Source organism: Urocampus carinirostris, chromosome 15, assembly GCF_059441175.1.
Source record: "Urocampus carinirostris isolate Australia breed hairy pipefish chromosome 15, RoL_Ucar_1.0, whole genome shotgun sequence".
Taxonomy (NCBI): domain Eukaryota; kingdom Metazoa; phylum Chordata; class Actinopteri; order Syngnathiformes; family Syngnathidae; genus Urocampus; species Urocampus carinirostris.
In genome coordinates this window covers 16,273,957-16,300,373 of record NC_142363.1, presented here as the reverse complement: position 1 = coordinate 16,300,373, position 26,417 = coordinate 16,273,957, and the positions used below count along the sequence as shown (strand labels likewise).

The following is a 26,417-nucleotide window of genomic DNA, read 5'->3' as shown; positions in this document are numbered from 1 at the left end:
GGCTAGTGTCACTTGGGACATAGCGGCGGAGTCTGTGGAGGCTCCGGTGTATTACGGTGAGAGAATGTTTCAAAGTGGTTGTGTTGAACTAGTTTACCACCCAATACCATGACGTTTTTATCATCAAAAAGCAGAAACAACAAAAGAAACTGTATTAGGCCTCGTTTTAGCTGCATTGAATCAAATTCAACAATGAAAAAGCACCATGTTCAGGTGAGAGTCACAGTAATTATAAAGTAATACAGAAAACCTCCTCCTAATTTTTTTGTATATGGTTGTCAGTGCTAAGAGAGCCCCGGCAGAGATTGGAAGCTGCGTCGTTGCTGTAATGCCCTTTCTGGACAAACATGTTACCTATTGTTTTATTTTATTGATGTTAACTATGTTTTGTGTTCTGTTACCCAATACTCAATATGTTGCACCCTCGTCATCCTAGAAGAAGGATTATCACTTGTGAGGCCCCTTCTCAAGGATTCTTATTTTCCTCCTGCTGAGGTTTTGGATTTTTCCTTGCCCGCATGTTGGTTTAAGATCAGGGGATGGAGCAATTGTAACCTGTGCGGTCCTTTGAGACATCTTTTGATTAAGAGCTATGAAAATAAATGTACCTTGACTTGATGAACACAGGTAACACGCCGACAGAGAAGCACAATAGGAAGAGTGGGTGAAATTAAAATTATTCCATGCAGAATACAATTAAGTTACACATTAGTTCCGTGCTTCATCTCCTGTATGCGTGTCTGTACAAATAAATGAGTAAAAACTGGCGTAGTGATAGTTTTTCTGCTAACCACAAAGTGTAATGTGAGGTTCATAAATGGAAAGTGAGACTCCTGAACAGTGTTGAATGATCCTAAATCAGTTTAAGTAAAATAAAATAAAAAAAAAATAAAATAAAATAAAAACTAGCCAGACACTCTGGATGCTCACTACCCCTAACGTTTTGAGCTTGAAATCGCCCCTGGTTTAAAATATGCAATATGAAACTCCGAATAGAACCATTCGCATCCACAGAGCAAAGTATGTCATCCTTATAACACTTGTCCATTCTCCTTTGAGGGGTGGAGAAAGCCTGCAAAACTCAGATCAGCGATTGGTCCAAAGCCCTGCCACTCAAGCAGCAAACACCCTCCACTTCCTCTGTCCCCCTTTCCTGGAGCAGCCTGAGAAGCGCGAAGCAAATGCATTGCGAGACCACCACCCCTCTCCAAAAGACCCTCATTGACGGGACGTCCCAGCACGGATCGCGAGAATCATTGCGGGCCGCTAGTCACTCAGACAAGGGCCGAGACACTGATTAATTCAGGGCGCTCCGATGGGAGACGGCGCTGGCTGCGGCTGGAAGCAGGGATGCTGAGCGAGGGTAGGGAGGGCCTGTTTGAGCTGGGACAGCAGCTCCGGCAGCAGGGGGAGGACCAGGCCGCTCTGCACTGTTTTCTCAGCTGCCTACTAGGACTGACCCATGTGCAGAGCTTCAACTCTCTGCCCAACTGCCTTCGACAGGTCAGCCAGTGTGCTCATTGTTTTGGTTCAGCATGTGATATAGTTGCACATTCAGTACACAGTTCTAAAATACTAATTTGTTCAAAATCACTTCTGACATACACTAAAATACACGTTGTGGTTGTTTTATGAAGTTAAAAAGTTTGCAGGGAAAATTCTATTAACTCAGCAAAGCTTACTAGAAAAATTGGGGAGAAATCCCAACCAAATTTGGGGGCGGAGTAAAGGGCGAAGGTTTGGGCGTGGGTTTTGTGGGAACAAAACTTTAATGTAACCCCCACATGTAAAATCAAATGTACACTTGGATATAAGCCTACATCGCATATAAGACTGATCCAAAAATAACAATATACTAAAAGAAAAAGGAGGAACGGTGTTCACCGACCTTTGTAAGCATATTTTGTGGCACACATAGCCAAGACACTTTAAATCCATTCTGAACTTCGAACTACTCTAAGATCAACTCAATTTTATGATGCTTCCCATGTGTTGATCCGCTGTTAGCACGTTTTTATATTTCATGTTATATTACTTATGCGCAATTTCCAGTGATCCAAAATTTTTCACCGTCTGACATTGTTTCCACTTATTTCGAACTTTGCTGCATCCAGGTTGCTTGTTTCTTTAGCAGCTGTTCCTCACCAATCATCTTGGAAATATACAATCCAAACATATTCACTTGGTGTTAAAGATTTTTTTGTTTACCATCACAACTTTTAGATTTTCTTGTATTTTTACAGAGTCTCTGAATTTTTACATTATATTATAAATGGTATTATCATAATTAGTATGTATTAAGTATTACTGTGCTATGTGTATTACTGTTGTTGCATGGACTATTTTATAATATGTTGATGCTCTCATTCAAACGGAGCAGCGATAAGATTTTTATTATTAGTTAAAGCCCCAGCGTGTAAAATTTGACCACCAGATGGCACTGTATTATCTAATGCCAAAGAAAACCAGCGACAAGGGCTCAGTGTAGCAGCAAGATGACAAACAAACATGGGGGATACTTCTAGGTAGGGATCCACTATGTAAAAGACATAATAATTTCTCGACCTACAATTTAGTTTGCTGAAAATTAACATTGGTATGGGGCAGCACGGCGGAGCAGAGGTTAACGCGTGTGCGGCTCAGTTCTGAGGTCATGAGATCGAACCTTCCTGTGTGGCGTTTGCAGGTTCTCTCCGTGCTTGCGTGGGTTTCCTCCGAGCACTTTGGTTTCCTCCCAAATTCCAAAAACATGCATGTCAGGTTCATTGGCCGGTCCGAATTGTCTCTAGGTGTGAATGAGCGAGTGAGTTGTCAGTCTCTGTGTGCCCTGCGACTGGCTGGCAACCAGTTTAGGGTGTCCCCTGCCCACTGCCAGGAGATACCTGGGATGGGCTCCAGCGCCCCCACGACCCTAGTGAGGATAAGCTCCACACAGGAGGGTTCGATCTCATGGCCTCAGAACTTTGCTGCACACGCGCTAAACCCTGCGCCGCCGTGCTGCCGAAGATATAGGTTCATTTATCTTTAAATCTGACTGCCTCACCAGACACAAACTTGTCACTGTTATTGTGTATTTTGGGTTTTTTATATTACTATTGAACCTTTTTCAGTTTCATTTTTTCGGTTACGCCAGGTACCCTTGTTGCCATTTTATGAAACCATTATATTCCCCAAAGCTCCTCAAGGCTTCCAATTTAGTTTGTTTTTACTCTGCATAGCAGCACACAGAGGAATTCCCCAGATGCCAAAACATAGCATGACGACTACCAGACCAAGGACGTTTGTCTGAGGACCTACAACATCATCCCATCGTTTAACCCACTTTTTTTTCTCTCCTTCCACAGATCGCAGAACTCTTCATCTCGGAAAAGAACTGTATCCTGTTCAATCTTAAACTGAAGGAGAGGCCGATCATACACAAGTCGATATAAATAGAAGCTTTGTGAGGAGAGGGAGTCAATACGTGTCTCACTGTGGCCAAGGCTCACTTGAGAGCTAAGAGGATTTCTCACTCTTATCTTGGCGCAACAGAGCGACCAGGGTAAACTAATTAACTTGTATTTGCACTCGACTAGTTTGCCTATTGCCACTTAACGGGCTCCATAAAGCTCCACATTACGGAGGATGTTGACGTATGTTTTAAACAACACCGTGTCATGAAAAGGTGGCTACCCCTCGCTGCCCGTTGTTTATAACAACATTTGTCATTTGCAGACAATCAGTGAAACTCTATCGATGTGAAACATTAGCCACTTAGCTAGCGGGACAGGGTTACATCCTCTGACCTGGCACACTCCATTACCACAACGCAGCATCAATAATAACGTCCACGTGTTTGACTACTGTGCGTTTAGTCACCCGATATTCACAGAGGCAAGATTTAGGCAAATTTCAAATCCTGTACTGAAACTACATACCATTAGCATCATTGTATTAATGGTTTGTGAAGTCCTTGAAAATGCTTGAAATTGAATATATGTTGTTTTCAAGGATTCAATAGTGCTTGACCGTTAGGTGAATTGCTAGTCACATTAGTTAGTATTTGCTTTGATGCAAGTGCACAAAAAATATTTGTGTTTTGTTGTTAGACTACTGTACAGTTGCAAGTGCCCTGAACTTTGCTCCAGCCTCAAGCTCTTTAGATTGTTGAGTGTGTTCAGATAAGTTCTTGGAAAGCATGAGGCAATGGAAAACGCCACTAGACAGACAACTTTGCTATGAAAATTATGCAAAGCGAGGGAAGAACAATGATGATCAATCTGCTTTCCTGGCAGTGATTTCTATTACAATTGTACAAATATTTTATTTAATTTGCGGTCCTAGAAAAAGAGCTATTTACTCAATTTTCCAATAATCTTATCCCTCTGGTATTTATTTGTACAACCATTAATTCATAATATTATTTTGCCTTTGTTTTATAAATGTATGGTAAATTGTTATTTTAAAGGCTAAACATTTTGTAAATTGCTGTTGTTGTTTTTGTGTGTTATGAAGGCCATCACTAGTCTAAACACGTAATTTCGTGTTTGTGAAACACAATCCACTGTTTTTGGACTGTGGGAGGAAACCAGAGTGCCTGTGGGACACCCACACAGGCATGTGGAGAACATGCAAACTCCACACAGGGAGGCCGGTAGTTCGATTTTAAACCAGGTCTTCTGATCATTGATAAAAAAAAATGTACATATTTAGCATGAATACAACTTAAATATTTTTAGGTATATATTTGTTATGATTCACCTTTTCAACACAAAGATAAACATTTCTTGAATGTTTTTCCATAGTTTTCATAGAAAATGGGTATTTCTTAATTTGCTATGAACTGTGGCAGCAATCAACTGAAGATGTGTGTTGGACATATTGAGACCTTTTGTCAACTAAATATGACATCGCAGTAGCTCAGGCTATAACCAATCACTGAGGTTGCATATAAACTGCTGTCTGAACTCAAATTCCACAAACATAAAATTAATCGGAATGTTGTGTTATGATAATTTACTGTGGGCATGTACAACATGTTACTGTGCTACAAAATACTACCAATCGTCAGTAGCTGGCTACACTAGTTCACTGCAAATTCCGAAATACTGTATGCATTTTTTATGAAAAGTACAGAAAATGGGGAGAGGAGGGGTCAAAATGTGCTTGTTTTTGCACGGACCATGTTGATTGTTCTTTGACTACTTATGTTGCATTAGCGCCACCTACTGGATTTTTGGAGTAACAGCAGTTACTACATTGTTACTCACATACGGTTACTTAAATTGTTCAAGAACAACTTTTGACATCAAAATGGTGCTCTTGAATGTTGCTATGGAAAAAAAGAGAATCTGAAAATTTGCTTTATCCATTCTGAAATATATTTCTCAATCATTATCAGCTCTGGTATTATTGTTTTAAAATGGTTTGTTTGACTTACATTAAATATGTAATCACTCTTCAAAAGCACCATGGAAAACGAATGTTTTGGTCACCATTGTTGTGATACAGTCAGGCTAAAAACAGCAGTTGGAGGAAGTGGACAATTGTTTGCCCTATACCATACTTGTATTAAGCTAGTTATCTCAGAAGAACTGGGTCACGCAAGATTGTATTATGAGTCAACATTCTAATTGCCCTCTATTATAAATTGTTCTCATTTATGTCCTGTTCCATTTCAGTAAACTCAGTTTTCAAAGTTCCAAAACTGAGTGCAGTGAGGCAATTTATAGTTGTACACGTGAGCTATGTACTTTTAAATAGATCATTTGGACAGTGGCGGCTGTGTTTATTTTTAGCATGTGATCTGTAGATTTGCCTGATGATTATCTACCGCGATGTGTTTATTGCAGTGTGAGACTGCAGGTGCTATTTTTAAAAGTGCTTTTAATAGAGGCTTTTTATAAAATAATTTCCCGCAAAATATGTTCCTTTGGTCACTTATTGGTTTAAGATCAGGTCCTGTAATTGTGTAATTGTAATCCTGTGCAGTCCTTTGAGACATTTTTGTGATTAACGGCTCTATGAATAAATGTGACTTGACTTGCCTTGACCAGATTTAATAACTGATATGAATTGTCGTTATTCTATTTGGGGTCTTTCTTGAGAGTGCAAGAAAGGGAATAGAGGTGGACAACACTTATCAAATTGGGCATGGGTGATCCTTTACCCCTTTGAACAGACAGAAAGGCTCTCCAGTTCATCCAGGCTGAGAAAATGTTCTACGAAGTGGCGTTGATTGAGCTCACGGCCCTGCATGAGAGTACTGGTAAGTCGTACGATAATCATGACAGTAACATTTCAGATCTTTGATTGAAGAAAAGTGTTTACTGGATCACGATGTAAATTTTGTATTGTTTTCCAAAAATCTATTTGTTTCTCATGGGTAATTTTTTTAATTGACCTGTTATAGCAAGCCAAAACATACATTTACAGCAAGTCGCTCTCGTACTCGGATTGTGATCCGAACATGGAAGTGGATCTTCTGTAGCGAGCAATGGCTGTGTCAGGGGCGGAAAACTGGTCAGTAGCCGGGACTGGGAGAGCAAGACGTGGTGGGGTCGGAAACGAGTCGTAAGCCAGAACGGGAGAGTAGACGTGGTCGGGATCAAAAACGGGTCGTAAGTCGGGACCAGACGGGAGAGCAGACGTGGTCGGGATCAAAACGGGAGACAGGCGGGAGTCAGAGGTCAAAAAAAGGCTTGCCTTGAAAAACAGAGGGTTCGTAGACGGACTGACAACAGGGGACTGACAGGACTGGGTTCAAATAGTGACAGGGAGCCAATCAAACCCATGGCGGTTGGCGCCAAATGAGCGGGCAGAGCTGAGTCACATCAGTAATCGTGACAATTCTTTTAATGGATATGTGAATGCATGTCATTTGTGTAACCTATATGTTGTACTACATTGTGCCAAATTTTGTGCTATTTTCTTATTTGACAAATACTACCATTTCATTAAAAACTAGAATCTAATTTTCAACCAAAAAACTAGTGTCTGTCTGTTCTACGGTATTCCAAATACTAGTTTATTCGCTAATGCTACAGACTAGCTCAATTTTCTAAGGACGAGTTTTTCTTCCTCTACTTAAAAAAGTAAACTGGAAGGCTGGAAAATCACTTCTTCTATTCCTTAAGCTAGCATCAATGTCTTCTGCTAGGAAAGCCACCAATGTCTTCTGTGTGGAAAGCAAACTGTCTTTTCCACAGAAAAGTAGCTTCCTTGAAACACCATCCTAGCCACATACAGAGAACAAGGCTAAGATTGATCCCTGCTGGAAACCTGTGTCATCTTTTTCAGGCCAGATTGAATCCATTCTTATTTTATGCCAAAAACTATCTTCATCTTTTACACTAAATACTAACTTAATTTTCTTCAGTGCATTACTATGACTCCTGTGTTCCATGCTTAGCATTAGCATTGCGTACTTCTTAACCTCATGGTCATGTAATCTTTTCTCAACATATCTTATACTACAGTCTTATTTATGTGTGTATCTATTTATTATTAGTAGTATTTGTTACCCAACTGTATTTTTGGCCTAGTCTGACTTCAATTCTGACAATGTCTCAAAAAATATGTTACTAAATTTGTCATCAAAACCTAAACAGCAGTTCAGATTAGAACATCCCTCAGTGAGTACACTGATACTACGAAAACACGACTAATCCATTTGACTATTTCATTTGTACAAAACAAAGCCAAGGTTTGCTGTTCTGATGGCCGTGACATGTTGACTGATACAAATGTTTACTTTTGAGCGCTGTCCAAATCTCAAACACAAAACTGGCTTTTTGGGAGAACAGGATTTGCTCTTTAAAGTCATTATTTTGCCTACTGCATTTATTATTTTGCAAATCTAAACTCTGATATGAAAAATCTAACAAAAGGAAAAAAACAGACAAAGGGATGTGCAGTGATCCTAAATCTTATTCCTTTTTTGATTGGCAGAGCAAGAAATTCACTATCAAAGGTAGCAGAGAAAAAAAATATTTTGTCTTACCTTAATTTATGATCAAAGTCTATGCTCTGCTCCTTTTGTATAAAAGCATCAATAGGTAATACTTCATCATGAAAAATGTCCACGCAAAAGGAGAAAAAATAATAATGGATGGCTTGAATTGCTCTTCGCTTGCTAATACTATCACAGATTCTAATGTTTGGGGCTGAGGATCTCAATAGCGCCCTCTGCCGTGAGGCAAAATAATTGCGTGCCTCACTTTGCATCTGCAGAGACTCAGAACAGTAATATGTTATTTATGAATTGCATTAATGATATTCATAAGAAAATGGGAAAATTCTGAGATTTGGGAAAGCAAAATCTAAGTATTGTAAAGTCAAATGAGAGAGAAGTTTAACGCTGAATAAATATATGCATTGTATATGCAAATGTGTTTTAAATGTTATATTACTGAGTTGACAGGGGAGGCTGTGCCTCACCTGCCTCTCTTGACTACACGACACACATTAGAATCAAAGTTTGAGCTATATTTTTAAAATATATTTATATATTTTTTATCCATCAATCCTGTGTATGTGCTGCTTATCCTCACTGGGTTTGCAGTGGTGCTTGAGCCCATGCCACCAGTCCCAGATATATTTTTAAGTTGATCAAAATATTTCCTGAAAGAAGTTAAAGGCTTTATTTAAAAAAAAATTCTTAGTCATGTGACTTCTTCTTTAAACCATGCTTGGAGTTGAGTGTCTCACGGGTATTCTGCTAGTTTATCATATCTCGTGTAAAGCTCTGCAAATTGTCCTCATCCTCTTCCTCTACTGGTATATATGCCAGAAAGCTCACCATCAAATTGAAATCTGGGAAGGGATCTGACAATATGAACACATTCTTGTTGTTTTGCTACATTATGTCACAAGTTCGCCTAAATCAAAGTCATGCATCCTCTCTCTCGTGCAAAGTGTCTATGCAGCCTTTGTTGTGGCGCCTCGCACTCATGGTTGTCTAAGTGGGTGTGGCGTGAGTGTTGTTTGACCCCCTTATCTCCTCTCTCTGACTCGTATCGCTGCACTTTCGTCTCCAGTCCTCGGTGGTTGCGCTCATCTGCGTTCTAGGAAATACCAGAAAGACAAACACTTTCTGAGGCTTGTTTATTTTCAGGCTTGCATATAACCAACAGAGAGGACCTTTCATAGGCCAAGTGTTTTTTTCCTGGCAGGAAGACTGCAATCCCATGCCCTGCATTTGTGTCACAGGGCCCCAGGAGGAGCCTTCGCTGGGGTCCACAGGATGGGATACCTCTGAGGAGCTCTCAGCCCAGGCCTCCCAGGGGCAGCAACTCGAGCGCCTAGCCCAGCTGTCCATCATGAGTAAACAGTAGGTAAAACTTCAATTGTGTTACAGTTTTCTTCTTCTGTGCATGTTTGATAAGTTTTGCTCATCGGACACTGTTGTCATTCCTTGTAAAATATGTGTGGAATTTAAGAGAAATGTCAAGTTGGCAAAAGAACCCTTTAGCTCTCCCAGAGGAACAGCTCACAGTGAAAGAAATACTGCCCAATTCACCAATAATGGTAGTTATTTTAAAATTCCTTTTAATTTGTTTCTATATTTAAAGGACTGTTTGATAATTGACCAATAGGTGTCGCTGTGTGGTGCCATGAGACAGAGAACGAGTGCTACAAAGCACAAAGAAGAATACAAACTGGAGACTCAAAGTGACCAAACTATACAATATTTCTTCTCATTCTCACTTTTTTTTTGTTACTCGTAGAAGCAAAATGGCGGAAAATCCCTCTAAGTGAGCCTCATTTTATGTAAAATAAGTACAAAGGTCTTGACCTATGAGTATTTATTTAAAAAAAGCATGTTTACAACAGTTTGTGAATGTTCTCCTATTAATCAAATGAATAGTTTGTTTTTTTTCCACAAGTAGAGACACTAAACAAAACACAATGTCACTTTAAGTTCTAATAAAAAAAAAAAGAAAATAATCCGCAAAATGAGCAAACATTCACTAGACTACTTTTACTTATTTCCTAAAAATAATAATTATACGAAATGTAAAATGAATAGAAATAACACTTAAAATTGGCAGCAGTAGCTCAGGAGGTAGAGCGATCATTTTAGGATTAAGGGATCCCAGTTCGAATCCCGGCTTGTCCGTGTTACATGCCGAAGTGTCCTTGGGTAAGACACTGAACCCCCAATACCCCCAATAAGCAGGTTAGCGCCTTACATGGCTGCACAGATCACGGCCTCTATTGGGAAATGTGAAGCACAATGTAAAGCGCTTTGGGAAGTCATTGACTTGAAAGGCGCTATATAAATGCAGATCATTTCATTTCATTTCAAATTAGCAATATTATGGTCTATCAGATAGTTAAAGATATTTTCCCTTGTTTTTGCTATAATGTCATAATTTGTTATACTTTAAATTTAATATATTTTCATTTTAAATAAATAAAAAATGATACATTTCATTTTTCCATATGTTTAAGTTGTTTGTAATAAAAAAATAAATTCTTAAATATTATCCACATATTTTCTTATTTCAGGGATAATCATTTCTAACCATATTTTTAACTATTTTTTTGTCTTTGCTTTATTATTTTAGGGAAACGTATGATCTGTTACTAAACAAGTTTAAGAAAAATCATTTTGCTATATGTTTTAATGTATTTCTTTATTAAACAGAAATACTATACGTGCCCAATCACTTAAGTAAGCAAAATATTCTTCCATATCAGACATTTTTACTCAATAAGTATATAACTTTTCTTGTTTTTATTCTGAACCAAAACTGATGCAGTTCTTAGCACAAAAAGGGAAAATAATCAATAAAATTAGCTAAATTATCTGCTGTTGAATCAAAAACTTCAAAATTTGATATGTCATTCTTTGTGAGTTGGCCAGTGTTGCATTGTTTATGCAGACAAACACAACTGCTGTTAATATTAATGGCATATCGCACATATTACAATACATCCGAAAGGAAACCAGACAGATCTGAAATGATGGAGTTGTTTGAGTCCAAATACCACCAACATAATAGGAAGTCCTTGCTGGCATTCTCCAATCATGTGTCTGCTAAATCTGTCAATCCAACACACAGCCATGGTTGATTAAAAGGTAACAAGGCTTTCCAAGAGCCCTTCAAACATTTTGCGACGCTTAGTGCAGCATGCTTTTCATGTTAACGCCACACATCAAGGTGTGCAGGTGGAGCCGTGATGGATCGCTTATGACAGGGGTCTGAAACTCAATTTACCCTGGGGTCGCTGGAAAGTTGAGATAAGACTGGGCTGCATCAGGGTTTTCACAAAAACGTTCCCATTTTCTCAAATACCTTTTAACCCAAATTAAGATGGAAATCAGTCTATTAGGAAAAATTAAATAAACTACTAATAATTCAGGATATACATATGACTAAAGAACCTTAACATAGTTGCTGACAATCGAAAATATTTGTATTCAGTTCAATACGCTGTTTTAACAGTACTTTAACTTTATAGACATAAATAGAAAAATTAACATCTGTTCTAAACTCGGGCAGCACAGCGGTGCAGTGGTTAGCGTGTGTGCGGCACAGTTCTGAGGTCATGAGATCGGACCCCCTGTGTGGAGTTTACATGTTCTCCCCGTGCCTGCGTAGGTTTCCTCCGGGCACTTCGGTTTCCTCCCACATTCCAAAAACATGCATGTCAGGTTCATTGGCCGGTTCAAATTGTCCCTAGGTGTGAATGAGCCAGCGAATTGTTTTTCCCTGTGTACCCTGCGACTGGCTGGCAACCAGTTCAGGGTGTCCCCTGCCCACTGCCTGAAGATAGCTGGGATGGGCTCCCTGCGACCCTACTGAGGATAAGCTGCGCAGATAATGGATGGATGGATGTTCTAAACATGATGTTAGGTTTTGCGGGTGGAAACTGAGGCAAGGGTTCTCGATATAAATGTGGTGTTTATTAGCAAAACCAGGAACAAGGTAACAAACGTACATTGGGGCACAAAACAAATGACATGTCCAAACAAAGTCAAACCTGACAAAGTCCAAACCAGACACAAAGACCAAAACCAGAAATGGGAAATGCAAGAAACAAAGTAACAAACTAACAAGTGGGCACTTAACATCAAACCAGAAATCAAAAGAAAAACAAACCTTGCGTTGCAAAAACAACAAGATGTTGAAACATGAAACAGGAAACAAAAACATATCAGATGCAGCAACAACATTGGAAGTAAAATTGATGATGTGTTCTCTCCAAAATGACAGTATTGAGGGGTAGAATAATGAGGGATAGATATGTGGTAATTGGGTACACCTGTGCCAAACCCGGTTCGTGCCCTCTGGTGGAAGGGGGCGTATTAAATCCAAACGCATGGCTTGCATTGAATACTTCCTGCTGCCAGAAAAAGGACAGAAAAACTTAAAATAAACCAAAAATAATAAAAAATAAATAAATAAATAATAAAATAATTCCAAAAAACAACTAAAAAAGGGCCAATAAGGGGAAATAAACCAAAAAATAATTAAAACCAACTCGAAAAGCTTACTAAAAATTTACCAAAATGACCCCACCCAAAAAAATAATAAAAAAAGTAAAAAAAAACCTAAAATGTCAAAATTTGAAAAATATACTGAAAAGTATGAAATATAACTGGAAATTACTAAAAAGTACTGAAAAGTATGGAAAAAGTACAAAAACTAGTGTGAAGAAATGCTGAAACAAACCTAAATGCTATTAAAAAGTACTTAAACTCATAGAAATGTGCTGAAAAGAAGTAATAAAGTACTATTACTCAAAAGTATGAACATGAATGAAAATCTCCCATTACTAATTTGTAATAATTGCGAATAAAAATGACCAGAAAACGATCCAAATATTGACAAAAAAGACCCCAAAAAAACCCCAACCAAATAATTGACCAAAAAGACAAACATGAAATCAAGAATCAACTTAAAAACTATCCCCAAAAATGACCCAAAAGAAAAAAAATAACGAAAAAAACAGACAACAAAATGACCATGTCATTTGAAAAAAACCGTGCAATGTTTTTAAATATATTTCAGCAACAAGGCGGTCAAGTGTCATGAGCCTGTTTTAAAGAGCCCGTGTGCACATATAGAAGTTTTTCCATGTCCTCTCTGTTTCCCTCACTGTTCATCCCCAACAAGTGAAACAGATATATGTTCACATGACAACCGGCAACAGATGACCCACTTGACCCACTTCACGCATTGTGTTTTTGAATGCAACTGCTTTGTTGTTCAGGGCAGCATGAAAAAACAAATTTGTTTTCATTTAAACCAAGCTCATTATTGACCTAGCTTTGGGGAACGACATTTTCGAACAATAGTTTTAACTAGAGAAAAAAATAACTAAAACAAAGCTTGTATCTGCTAGTTTGCCTTAATTTTATGAACATGCTTTTGTTCTGCAATAAATGACTGTATTTGTTTTTGTACAACAGGCATTTTAATTTTACTTAAAAAAGAACTTGAAGTTTTGTAGGGTTGCAGGTGCTTGAAATCCTTAAAAACGCTTGAATTTTAATCTTGGGTTTTGTCACGACCAGCACACAGGGTAGACCCAATCGCGTAACGTTTTCTCACAGTTTTATTGAAAGAAAGAGGAAGGGCTGCGCCCACGATCCGGTGTTCGCTGGACGCGGGAAGCAAGTCGCTCTTGGATTCGGACTGTGATCCGAACACGGAAGTGAATCTTCCGTAGCAAGGGATGGCGGTGTCAGGAACTGAAAAACTGGTCGGTAGCCGGGACTGGGAGAGCAGGCGTGGTCAGGATCAAAACGTGTCGTAGCCGTAGACAAACGGGAGCAAAAATGGGACAGGCGAGAGTCAGGGTAAAAAAAAGGCTTTCCTTGTATCTACAGAGGTTCGCAGACGGACTGACAACAGGGGATTGAAAGGACTGGGTGTAAATATGGACAGGGAGCCAATCAGAACCTGCAGCAGTTGGCGCCAAATGAGCGGGCACAGGTGAATCACATCAGTAATCATGACAGGTTTTCAAGCATTGAAAACTGTTTTTGAACATTTTGGCTAAAATGTTTGTAATACCGCTGACAATGCTCTCTGGTGGCTTCCCTTTTCCATTGCACTGCAAACTACAGACTATTATGACACCATCTCCTCATCTACAACCTCCATGAGGGCAAATAATACACATATTATCAACATAAAATATAGGTTATTCATATGCTATAGAGAAGAAGTGTGTTTTAAGCTTAGATTTAAACATTTCCACTGAGGTTGCAGATCGAATCTCAGGGGGAGGAGCATTCCACAGCACCGGGGCCCGGATGGAGAACGCTCTCAAATCTGCGGGTCTCTTCTTGGCTCTTGGGATCACTAGTAGACCAGCGTTTGAATTAATGTTTTGAGAAACTTACATGCAGAATTAAAAATTCCATATGCAAATCGCAGTTATGTATTTGTGGATCTGATAAAATACTTGATTCACACCGGATTTCTTCTTTCAATGGTCCTGAAAAAATGGGAAAACTAGCTTTGAAAGTCGTAAAAAGTGTTTATACTTGGCCTGGTTTTGGGTGTGCGTTAGACACGAGTATATTGTGCAATGATTGATCAGTAAAAAATATCGCTGACCACAATCGCAAAATATTGAATGCAACCACATCTCTTCGACAACAAGACAACTACAGTCTATTCTTAGTAACAATATCAAAAATCACTTACGTGGACGTTTTATAATAAATACAGAAATTCTCGATGGCTTGAGTTATAGAGTTGCAATTCAATTTTTTTCACATTTTAAATGATACAAAGATACATGGACAGCAAGTTTAATAAATTAGGGTTCCACTCTGATTGAGATTGACCGTCATGTTTAGCTTCTTCCATTTTCTAATGATAGCTCCAACAGTGGACCTTTTTTCACCAGCTGCTTGGCAACTGCTCAGTGTGGAGGTGTATAATATTGTCTCTGGTGTCTTTGACAGCTCTTTGGTCTTCACCATGTTACAAGTCTTACTGATTTTGTGGGTTGGACTATGCAGCTAACAACATCAAACAGGTGCATCTGATTCGGGATGAGACATGGAGTGCAGTTGGTCTTCTAATGGGCGGACTAACAGGTCTTCCAGGGTCAAAATTCTAAATGATCCACAGGTGTTCAAATATTTGCAACTGCATCACACAAATAAATTGTTAAAAAAAATCATGCATTGGGATTTCTGGATTTTTCTTTTTAGTTTATCTCTCTCACAGTGGGCATGCAACTACAATGAAAATGACAGACCCCTCCATGGTTTTTAAGTGGGAGAAATAGCAAAATAGCAGGGTGTTCAAATACTTTTTTTCATTTAATTTGCAAACTAAACATTTAAAAAAACATTGTGGGCTGGGTTTAATCTCGACTATCTTGCATCTGTAACAATTTATGACTCATGTTGACTTCGTGGGCGACACGTGTTAAAGCACAAATTACAGTATTTCCCTATAATACTTTGGATTATTTATCTATTCATTTTCTGTCACCCTTTAGACCTCACCTTGCGCTCGAGTACAGTGGTAAGGTATGTCACTTATGCTATTTTGGTCGTTCTGTCAGTTTTCTCTCAAATATGTGATGGTTGAAATTGCCCACAGGCTGCAAAAATCTACCAGAAGACTTTTGGGAATGACCACCCGATAACGGTCAGAAGCCTGGAGCTCATGGCCACAGTCTATGCTGAGATTGGAAAGTCTGAATATTCAGGTGGGTGATAATTATAACTCTGTAAGCACATTTTCTGTTCCGTAGTTGTTTTTGGGGTGTTTTTTTAAATTACGTTTTCCATTTTTCGACTTTTGTCTTTCGTGTTAACTGATAATGTCATGTCTGGTGAGGCACATTCAGGTTTACGAATAAATGAAAGTTCATCTTATTGACAGGCTTCCCGCGTATCCTTGAAAAGTCTTAAAAAAGATTCATATCATTATTCTAAAAATAAGGCATTGGCATCAATATTTTTAAACCAAATTATCGTTTTTTTTTTTTTTTAAATGTGAACACCCTAATGAGGTTTATGTTTGTTTGAACTTAAAATATTTAGTCAAAAAAGTATTTTTTCGTGCATCATGCTTCATGAACGTAGTAGAAAAGTTCTTTGGAATTATCTGCCAGTTTTGACTGAGGATCCATGATGTCCTTTTCATCTATTGTTGTCCATGGCTAAAACTTTGGAGAGTGCAATGTTTTTCATATTGAAAACTTTCAACTGGAACGAAATGTGATATGAAAAAAAATTAAAAAACAAAAACTTTTTTTTTACATTGCCTCTAATTCATGTGGGTTATTTTTTTGGTTCATTTGTTTTAGTTTTTCTTTTTTTCGACTTGGTTTTAAATTTGATATCAAAAGGCATTTAAAAACGTCTTTAAAAGTTTTGAATTTAACTCAAGCTGTAAAAACCCTGATTCATCGTTTGATTGGCAGTACAAGAAAGCAAAATGAACTGTTGCATGGAAAAAAATGTTTTTTATTGTCTTACCATAACCTATACTTAATGTCTATGCACTGCCCCTTCCTAATAAAAATACCAATATACAAAAAATGCTCCATTATAATAAAAGAAACTCCATGCAACAAGAAAGAAAAAGAAAATCCAGAAATTGTAAAGTTAAACGAGAAATAACTTCAACACTCAATATAGCTATTGAAAATAATTTTAATTGTTATCACCTGCTTCCCAAAGTAACAAATTAATTTCCCAATTAAAAAAAATCTAAATATATATGTTATGATTTTGATTTATTGCCAGTCATAAACACATGTATCAATTCAATAAAATCCTGAACATTAAGTAAATATAACCATTTAGTATATTTTTATATGTATACGGTTCTTGACAATTAAACCATGGGGATTCTGTGAACGATTTCGCAAATGATTTATATGCCTGAGAAATTTGCTCCTGACAAAACACAGTGAAGCATATCTTGGGTAACATCAGATTTAAATTGTTTTTCTTTTTGTGAGTTACTACAGGGAAATGCATATATTTATCATAATAACTTATTATTAATATTCAAATGATAAAATTGTATTCGAACCACCCTCGATATAAACATCCTGCATGAATCAATTTCAGCCTCATAAACGGTTTAGTAAATTAAGAAAACCTTCAAAAAGGGTAATAGTTTTGTACTCAACTGTAGACAATGCTTTTAAATATAATATTTTGAATTTCAAATGCAAACTACTTATTATCAAGCAAGGGCAGGTTTAATTCCCCTCTTTATGAGATCAACAAAAGGATTATTAATCAGTGCATTTAACCTCTGAAGGTCATACTGTAACTGCAAAAGAACTACACAATTATTCCATTGAGGACAGACATAAAATGCTCATAAAAAGTTTGCAGGTCTAATAATGTTTGACTTTGATTCCAAGCAGATTTGTGGAATTGATCACGTGTGACTATGTTTATGTCACCAGACTCGTTGGGTCTGCGGGTGTCGGCGCTGTCCAAACGCTTCACTGCCGTCAAACCCGTCAACGACACGCTCTGCGATTTTCCTCTTCCGAATCCCGAAATACACTCCGGCATCTGTCACAGAAAGGACTTTCGGCACAGCAACGACGACAAAACGGCGGACAAGGTGCAGTTGGAGACACGTGCGCAAACACAGAACACGCACTGGTGCTCATGTTTGTCTAGAAAGGAAGTGCTACTTGATGAATTGACTGCATGTTGATATAGAATTGGAAAAGTCATAGTGACCAGTAGATATCTCTTTATTCACACCCTTATTTCTACACGCAGCAACATAAAAACACACCTAGTGCCTTAGAGGTTTGTGTTGTGACTTTTCAAAACAATGAGGTCTCCTAGAAGTAGATTTTGCTTGTTTTTAAGTATTATTTATCAAATTGTACTTATTTATTTTAGATTTTAGATTTATTTAATACTTAATACTTTAAGTAATAAGGGGACAGTGTGTAAGAGTTACTGCCTCCTAATGAAACAAAAAACCTTCTTTTAGTAAAAAAATACATATATGATTGGCTGGCAACCAGTTCAGGGTGTCCCCTGCCCAATGTGAATGAAAACCAGTGCTACAGAGCCAAGCATAGCAGCAAGTTGCCAGGCAAACAAGGTAGCGACCTATGAAAAAGTAATTCAAATTTCTCTAACTAAAACAAAAATTAACATTGGTATATATATATATATATATATATATATATCTCATCTCATCAGCTGCACCGCTTATCCTCAGTAGGGTCGCGGGGATGCTGGAGCCCATCCCAGCAATCATCGGGCAGTGGGCAGGGGACACCCTGAACTGGTTGGCAGCCAATCGCAGGGCACACAGGGACAGACAACTCATTCGCTCATTCACACCTAGGGACAATTTGGACCGGCCAATTCACCTGAAATGCATGTTTTTGGAACGTGGGAGGAAACCGGAGTGCCCGGAGCAAACGCAAGCACGGGGAGAACATACAAACCCCGCACAGGAAGTCTGGAGCTGGATTTGAACCCACGACAGGTTCCCATGACATGAACTGTGCCGCACAAGCGCTAACCACTGCGCCGCCGTGCTGCCCTATATATATATATATATATATATATATATATATATATATATATATATATATATATATATATATATATATATATATATATATATATATATATATATATATATATATATATATATATATATATATATATATATATATATATATATATATATATATATATATATATATATATATATATATATATATATATATATATATATATATATATATATACACTGTATATAAGGCAAGAATACCTAAACCATTATACCAATGTTAATTTTTGTTTTAGTTAGAGAAATTTGAATTACTTTTTCATAGGTCGCTACCTTGTTTGCCTGGCAACTTGCTGCTATGCTTGGCTCTGTAGCACTGGTTTTCATTCACATTACAGTGCCATCTATTGGTACGATATAACACACTGGGGTTTTAAAGGAAAATCAGAACAATTATTTACCGTACATCCTTTAGCATATGATTTGTTTTTATCTCATTAGTTTTGTTATTTTACATAAATGTTTTGATAACAAAAGTGCTTGAAAAAAAAAACTATTTTACGACATTGAAAAAATGTTCCTAAAAGTTTTGTGGATCCAGTTCAGAGTTTGTACATGTGCTTGAAATTCTTGAAAATGCCTGAATTATAATGTTTTGTTCCCAAAGATTGAAAAGTGTTGGATTTTTGGGTGGCATGCTTGTAAATGCTTGAAATGGTTGCCATGTTTCTTAACCATTCTGCTTAAAATGACATCGACACTGCTATCTGGTGGCTTCGCTTTGCCGTTGGATTGCTTTTTCCCTCGTGATTAACAGCAGCCTCTATTATTTTTTTATGGCATTGTCCTATGAATTGCTATTGCCCCGAACAGGTTGTGCCCATATTTCTGGGGGAATTTTTGTCACTTTGTTTTTTCCATTTATTATTACTTACATGTATTTATTACTTTTGTTTTACTATGTTTCATCAATGTTTTAACTGGACTTTTCACAGTGTGGACCAGGAAACGTTTAGAAAAAAATCATAGTTTTAAACTGTAAGGTTTTTTTTTTTAGAATAAAATAGGATAGTGTAGTCTTTATTGTCACTGTTAACAGCGTTGTTAATGTTGTTTGCAAAGAGTTTAGACACGGTACTCCAGGAAAAGGTTAACATGTAATAAAAACTGAAAACGGAAAAATTAGATAAAAGAATGTCAGGATTAGTAGGACAAACTATTAAAAAGGTAATGCTAGGATACTGGGCTAAGTGCATTTTATTTCGTAGTAAGAGTGCACTGTATCAATGTAAACTTGTTTTTGAAATTGATTGCTTCTGGAAATGTCTCATGTTTATTATTATTTTGTTTCAGCTCATAAATGGCAAAATCCCCACCTCCATTTTGAAGAGACCAAGCCCCGCTTGCGGGTCAGACATAGAATCCACCCAAAGGCGGAAAGGCGAGCGCAGGGTTCGATTCCGAGATCCTGAGACTACCGTGCACAGTAAGAGAACAAAACATTGATGTATAAAACATCAGACAAAAAAACAAGGCTGTCATCTGCTGCTCCTATCCATATTCATATACAGTAATTCCACTTTAGTCAAACCATTAATAAGGCCAATTTTCAGATTAAATCAGATTTTCTGCTCTTAATTTCATTAAAATACACAATGCAGAAGGAGCTCCACACATCTGTAAATATTTAGTTCCACAAAATACAGTAATGCATGCACTGGAGAGTAAAGTCTCCTGGGTGTATAAGGCAGCTGTAGCCTCCCAAATCTGGCCTCTGTCTTTCTGATGCGCTGCTTTTGTCGCTTCACAGACATTCCTTCCTGTGATGATGCAGGTGGTAAGTCTGGATGCAAAACGACTCATTTAGCACACGCAAGTGTCAGCAGCACTTTTATTTTTAACATGATTAGCTTAAATCATTAAACCCTAAACATCAAAACTGGGCTGTCTGAATCACTATTTCTGAACTCCCTAATCATGATGCTTCCAACGATTGATAAAAATCAAATCTGACTTTAATGCTCACTAAAAGTTTTTTGCTAGATGATTTTGCATGCCACAATAATAAATATGAAGTATGTTGCAACTCTCTGTTTAAGAAGCTATATTCTATAAAAAAAATGCAATACTATTTTACCAATACCAGTAAAAACACCACTGATACCTTTGGTACTTTGGACATGGATTGCCTTGTAAATCAAAATTAACACTTTTCATTAGCATGGAATTTAAAATATTACCGAGACTTAGAATTTTCTATACTTAACTACACCAGTTTATAGCAAATTATGAAATATGCATTTCTCATGAAATCTACCAAAAGAAATCAAGCAATGCTCAATTGTATAGCCACTCAAATGCTGTGTTAGAGTATATCATTTAACTCTGAGTGAGTAAAAATCTGATGCCTCTTCTTATAAAAGCACAATAAACAAAATCTACTAAGAAAAGGGTTGAATCTGGTTTGTGCCCCGGCCCATCTCCAGTCTCATGGTGCCCCCGTCCCCTGCCAGTGGTATGAAAACGGCAACAAGAGTCGGCAGCGGAGAAAAGAAAAACACCTGAGATGAAGCTCATGCCTCGCTTGCTGGTAGTCAATGTTAAAATCGAAAAGTTCATTTTTGTACCGCATTTCCACACCCGTTTGGCGCACTGTTCTAAAGGGCGCACTGTTTTTGGTTAGAATTGCTTTTTTTTCTTGGCTCATATGATGCACTGGCCTATTAGATAGGAGTCTCACACGACCGCCTTTCATACCAAAACAATTGTGCGTATTAAAAAAATAAAATTAAAAAATTAAAAACATAAAGCATTTGTGTTTTGGGCAACTAAATGGCTAGCAACGGCCCTGTTTGTAATCGCTATCTAATCATCATCATAGTCGCTATTTGTAAGGCTGCATGATCCCTAAAGACATGACGTAAAGAACTCGGGGAGAGCGAAAAAATGTGCAGATGAAAACTGTGTCAGGTGTGCGGGGACACACTGCCTTTGGCGTTCTGACTGTCAGTAAAGATAACGGCATTGTAACGGGTTAAAAGGTAATGATATAGATGACCCTGTTACTGAAAAAAATAACAGCGTTACCTAACAGCATATTTTGTAACGCTGTAATTCCCGACACTACTGGTTTATATGAAGGATAAGGGATAATCCCAAACACAGCTGATTGCCATTCACCTTTTAACAATATTACTGCTTTTGAGTGTGAAAAATCAATTCCCCTTGGTTATCACAGTGATTGTTTTTAATAGAAATGTTCTTATATATTAAAAAATATCTGTGTGCATACAGCCTTTGAAACGACGGCATCCCGTCCTCACCTGGTCCTGTTAACTTGCCTCTTCCTGATGATGTCATTTGTGGGCGTGGCCATGTACTGTACCGACCGACGACGTCCACAACGCGGGTGTGAGCAGCTGCAGGCTGCAATGGCCGTCTACCTGCTTCAAGTCAAGCAATTAGTCGGGGCTTGTTGGTTTTGGCTCACCATGCAGTGATGACCACTAGGGATGGTGAAACACAAACTAACCTGTGCCAAGATACCGCAAATTCTGGACTCCAAGCTGCTACTTTTATGCTCCTTTTTTTTAAACTGCGGCTTCAAATACTGTGTTGCAGGACCAAGGAAAGCGGAAAACAATGCATGCTTACAATGCATGTGTTCTAAATACGACACACCGGGAAACGTTTATGATACCCTTCAAGAGAAATTAGTCCATGCTTTGGCCAACTTTATTTATACTATGCGTAACTGGAGCAAAACGGGAGGTTTAACAAAACAGTAATGTATTCAAAATTTACAACATAATCACAGTACTTTCACTTTTTCAGCCTCAAATTAAGTCACCAATTTATACATCCGAATTGAACAGCAATGGGAGTTATCAATCAAAAACTCTACACGTCTTCTTCTATATTATCGGCGTCAATGTCAGGCTGCTGAAGTTTCCTTTAATCCTTGAGGAACGTTAACAAGCAGATGCAATTTGATCCGTCAATGCGGCAACCACCAATGATTGCAGTTTCTCAGCATGATTGCCCTGGCGCTGTTGTCTAGAGATGTCGGGCTCGTATTTTACATGACGCTGCCCTCTTTCTCATTTTTTTTTCAGTAATAAAGTAAATATTTGGTTTTCTTCGTAGTCGCTACCTTGAACGGCCACGTGACGTAAACAAATTGGAGCAAAAATAAAAATCACAGAGACTGAAAATGGAGGGAAAGGATTTTAATCAGTTGTGCTCTGTAGTCCGGAATTTACGGTAATTGCTGATTCAGATAATTTTACAACCAGGTTAAGATCCATGAGGCAATACAAGGACTGCAAAAGGTATAGTTCAAAAATGTGTTAAAATAATCATGTGTCTTGTTCTTTTGGAAGGTGTTGTGCTTATTTGAAAGATTATTTTTCTTTTTTTATGACTTGTTCCATGTATTGCATCCATTAGGTTTGTTAAGAAAACTATATTATGGGTAATTGTTGACTTGTCTACTCTTAGATATTACAGAATGTTGGGTCTAGCCTTAAAATCAATGCCTTCCCATTTTTTCCTTTTCAAATAGTAATGGGTGTGGCTTGTATACCAGAATTTATGGTAAGAATTATGTAATATGTAAGGGTCCACCTCCAAATCAATAACTATCAAAATGTTTTTCCTTACATAAGTAATGACTGGGCAGCATGGCGGGGCAATAAGCACGTGTGCGGCACAGTTCTGAGGTCATGAGATCGAACCTTCCTGTGTGGAGATTTGCATGTCCTCCCTGTGCTTGCATGAGTCTCCTCCGGGCACTCCGGTTTCCTCCCACATTCTAAAAACATGCATGTCAGGTTAATTGGCCGGTCTGAATTGTCCCTTGGTATGAATTAGCAAGTGAGTTGTCTGTTTCTGTGTGCCCTGCAACTGGCTGGCAACCAGTTGAGGGTGTCCCCTGCCCACTGCCCAAGGATAGCTGGGATGGGCTCCAGAACCTCCGCGACCCTACTGAGGATAAGCGGTGCAGGTAATGAATAAATGAATGAATAAATGAAAAGTAATAGCTGCGTCTTATGATCAGGTGCATCTTATATACGAGAATGTATGGTGCCTGGAATTAACAATGTTATCTGTTTATTTAGATGTTTGTTAAAAAAAAGAAAAAAAAGCAAGGTTTAATATATATATAAATATATTTTTTGTATTTTCTGCAAATTAGATTTATTTTACATAGTTTAAACAGATATTTTATATTTAATAGTGGTAGTATTTGTATGTATTTTACAGTTATTATTTCTGCTTCAAATGAGCAAAATTGTTTCTTAATATTTCTTTTCTAAAAGTGTGATGATTTGAGATCATTTCGAGCTGCTCATCTTACCTATTATTAAATAACTTAAGATTTAAAAAATACTTTGTAAATTAAAAAAAAATAAACTTTAAGCAAGTTCAATTATATGATCCTTTTAGATGACATTAAAAGGACCATTTAGCTAATTTTAAGAGTTTTTCATATTTTAATATTTATTTTTTTACTTTATTTTAGGAATATTAAGAAAATAAGATGTATGTTATTATTTTATTTCTGCTCAAATTTTAATGCTGCTCAATGCCGTTTATGGTTATTTCTCGTGAACTAATAACAACATTACTGTTGGGCAAAACTGTCTGCTATGGAACAAGATTTCTTTGGTTTATTTGGTTATTTTTGTCCTGAGTTGTTGGACATGAATGCTGAATATCCTTTTCATAGTTATGTTGATGTTCATGTACTTGCACTTAAATCACTATCATATGACTCTCATCCTCAAGTTTGTGCATTAATGAACACACATTGCTTTGGCGCCCCTTTATTTCTATGTAATAATCATTATTGACATTGAGCGGAAATATTTATTTTGGTACGTAATTTCTGTATATATCTTTATAAATAATATATAACGGAATGTTTGTGCAATAGAATAAGAGATATATTCCTCTTTGTATTTGTTCCTGACTCTATGTACCAAATACTCAAATGCAGGACCTGTGACGGACGTTGTTAGCTCACGCCGGTGTGGAAAATGTGGAGTGCGAATGTTTTTGGCTCAAAAGAGGTCGATTTCTATCATCGTTCATCGAAAGACTGACGGGAATTCAGCTTGATTCGTCTTTTGGAAATAGTTGCCAATTAACTGTTACAAACCACAAAGAGAAGCAATTATTTGGCGAGCCTCTTTTATTAAATCTTCATTCAAACCACATTTGTTGATACAGGTTGTTGTGTATTTCTCATAATGAGCCCAAACAAACCCCCAATCAACCATTTAGTGACACTTGATGGATTCCACAGAAAGTGGGTTATGTCAAAGTAATATTCAATATTTAGGAATTGTATGAGTAAATAAGCAATGTTCTTGTTTGTTTATACACATTAGCTTAGCTGTTTTTCCACATTTGATCACTTTTCAGGAAGTGCCTTTGTTTCCTCTCTTTCACAGTTTTTGTTTTTAATAAAACCTGTCAACAACATAATTGGACTTTTCTCCTTTTTTAGGGCATGCTATGCCCAGTTCATACGTTTGAGAACAAGGGGTCTTAAACTCGTGGCCTGGTGGGACCAATTGCGGCTCCCAGGAGATTAGTTTGAGGCTCCCGCCCTAATATGAAATTTTATGTGACGGTGTGTATTATTTTCCCACTAGATGTTGCTGTATTCTGTCGTGCCATCGACAATGAAATGTAAGAGTACAACGGAAGAATACAAGATACGGGGACTCAAAGTGACCGAAACGCACCTTACTATTTTTGAAAAGCAAATATGGAAGAGAAACATGAAAAAAAAGGGATAAGACAAACAGTAAACTCAAAGACAAAAACAAAGGAAAAATTAAATAAGTAAAAAGACAACAATTTTAAAAATGAAAATAAAAAGGAGAGAAAATGTTTCTGTTTTTGTCTTATTTTACTTTACTTAGATTATTTTTTTCCCTTTCTTTTCTCCATTTAAATTTTCATTTTTTACTTTTGTTTCTCCTTTTATTTCTGTTTTCCTTTTTTGCATCTTTTTTTCTTATTTTTCCTTCTCTATTTTTTTCCCATTCTAGTTTTTTCCCATTTTTGTTGTCTGAGGACTTAGGGCTGGGTAAAAACTGTGCTCACTTTCAGTCTCCATAATTTGTAGTCTTCCTTCGACTCGTTTTTCATACACTACACATTACAGTGACAGCTAGTGGACAAATATAAAACACAGTCTCTTTAAGAACAGACGAATGTTTTTATCAGCACTGATTTTGTGATAACCCCAAATTTGGCCAAACCTCACCTGGACACTAGCTTTAGCGGCCCCCGCCTCGCGAGAAATGTACTTCAACACCTGAAAAATACTAAAAAATACTAGTGTTAATTTAATTTAACACTCTTAAATAAGGGCCATGTGTTCACAGGGGTCTTGATAATTTACTCTTATGGTAAACTCAAAGTTTTAATTAAACACTGAATAGACTACGTAACCCTGTTTACATGTATTTTTTTTTAATATCACCTTAGTGAAGATATAGTCCTTCAAGTGTCACGACCAGAACAGAATCAAGACCCAAATGCGTAGCGTTAACCAAAAGTTTATTGATAGAAAGCGCCCGCGAGCCGGTGCTTCCTGGACGCGGGAAGTAAGCCGCTCATGCAATCAGATCGTGATCCGAATACGTAAGTGGACCTTCCGCAGCCGGAGATGGCGGCGTCAAGGCCAGAAAATCAGGTCGATAGCCGGGACAGGAGAGCAAAAACGTGGTCGGAATTAAAAACAGGTCGGAGCCGGAGACAAACGGGGAGATCAGGAATGGACGGGTGGAAAAACGGTACAGGCGGGAGTCAGGGTCAAAATGCTTGCCTTGTAACAACAGAAGTTCGCTAAGAGACTGACAACCGGAGAGTGACAGGACAGGGCTTAAAAAAGTACAGGTAACCAATCAGGTAGCCCGCAGC

At 37.7% G+C, this 26,417-nt stretch overlaps 1 protein-coding gene across 1 annotated transcript; it reads left to right on the top strand.

Moving 5' to 3' along the window:
* Positions 1 to 1,065: 1,065 nt before the first annotated feature.
* On the top strand, positions 1,066 to 24,979 carry c15h14orf180 (chromosome 15 C14orf180 homolog). The gene is made up of 9 exons (XM_088354200.1): positions 1,066 to 1,503; positions 3,345 to 3,375; positions 6,161 to 6,247; positions 9,190 to 9,310; positions 15,457 to 15,487; positions 15,561 to 15,669; positions 17,392 to 17,555; positions 19,830 to 19,962; positions 21,771 to 24,979. The coding sequence occupies exons 1-9, from the start codon at positions 1,351 to 1,353 to the stop codon at positions 21,974 to 21,976; spliced, it is 1,035 nt and encodes a 344-aa protein (XP_088210326.1). The 5' UTR covers positions 1,066 to 1,350; the 3' UTR covers positions 21,977 to 24,979.
* Positions 24,980 to 26,417: the final 1,438 nt, after the last annotated feature.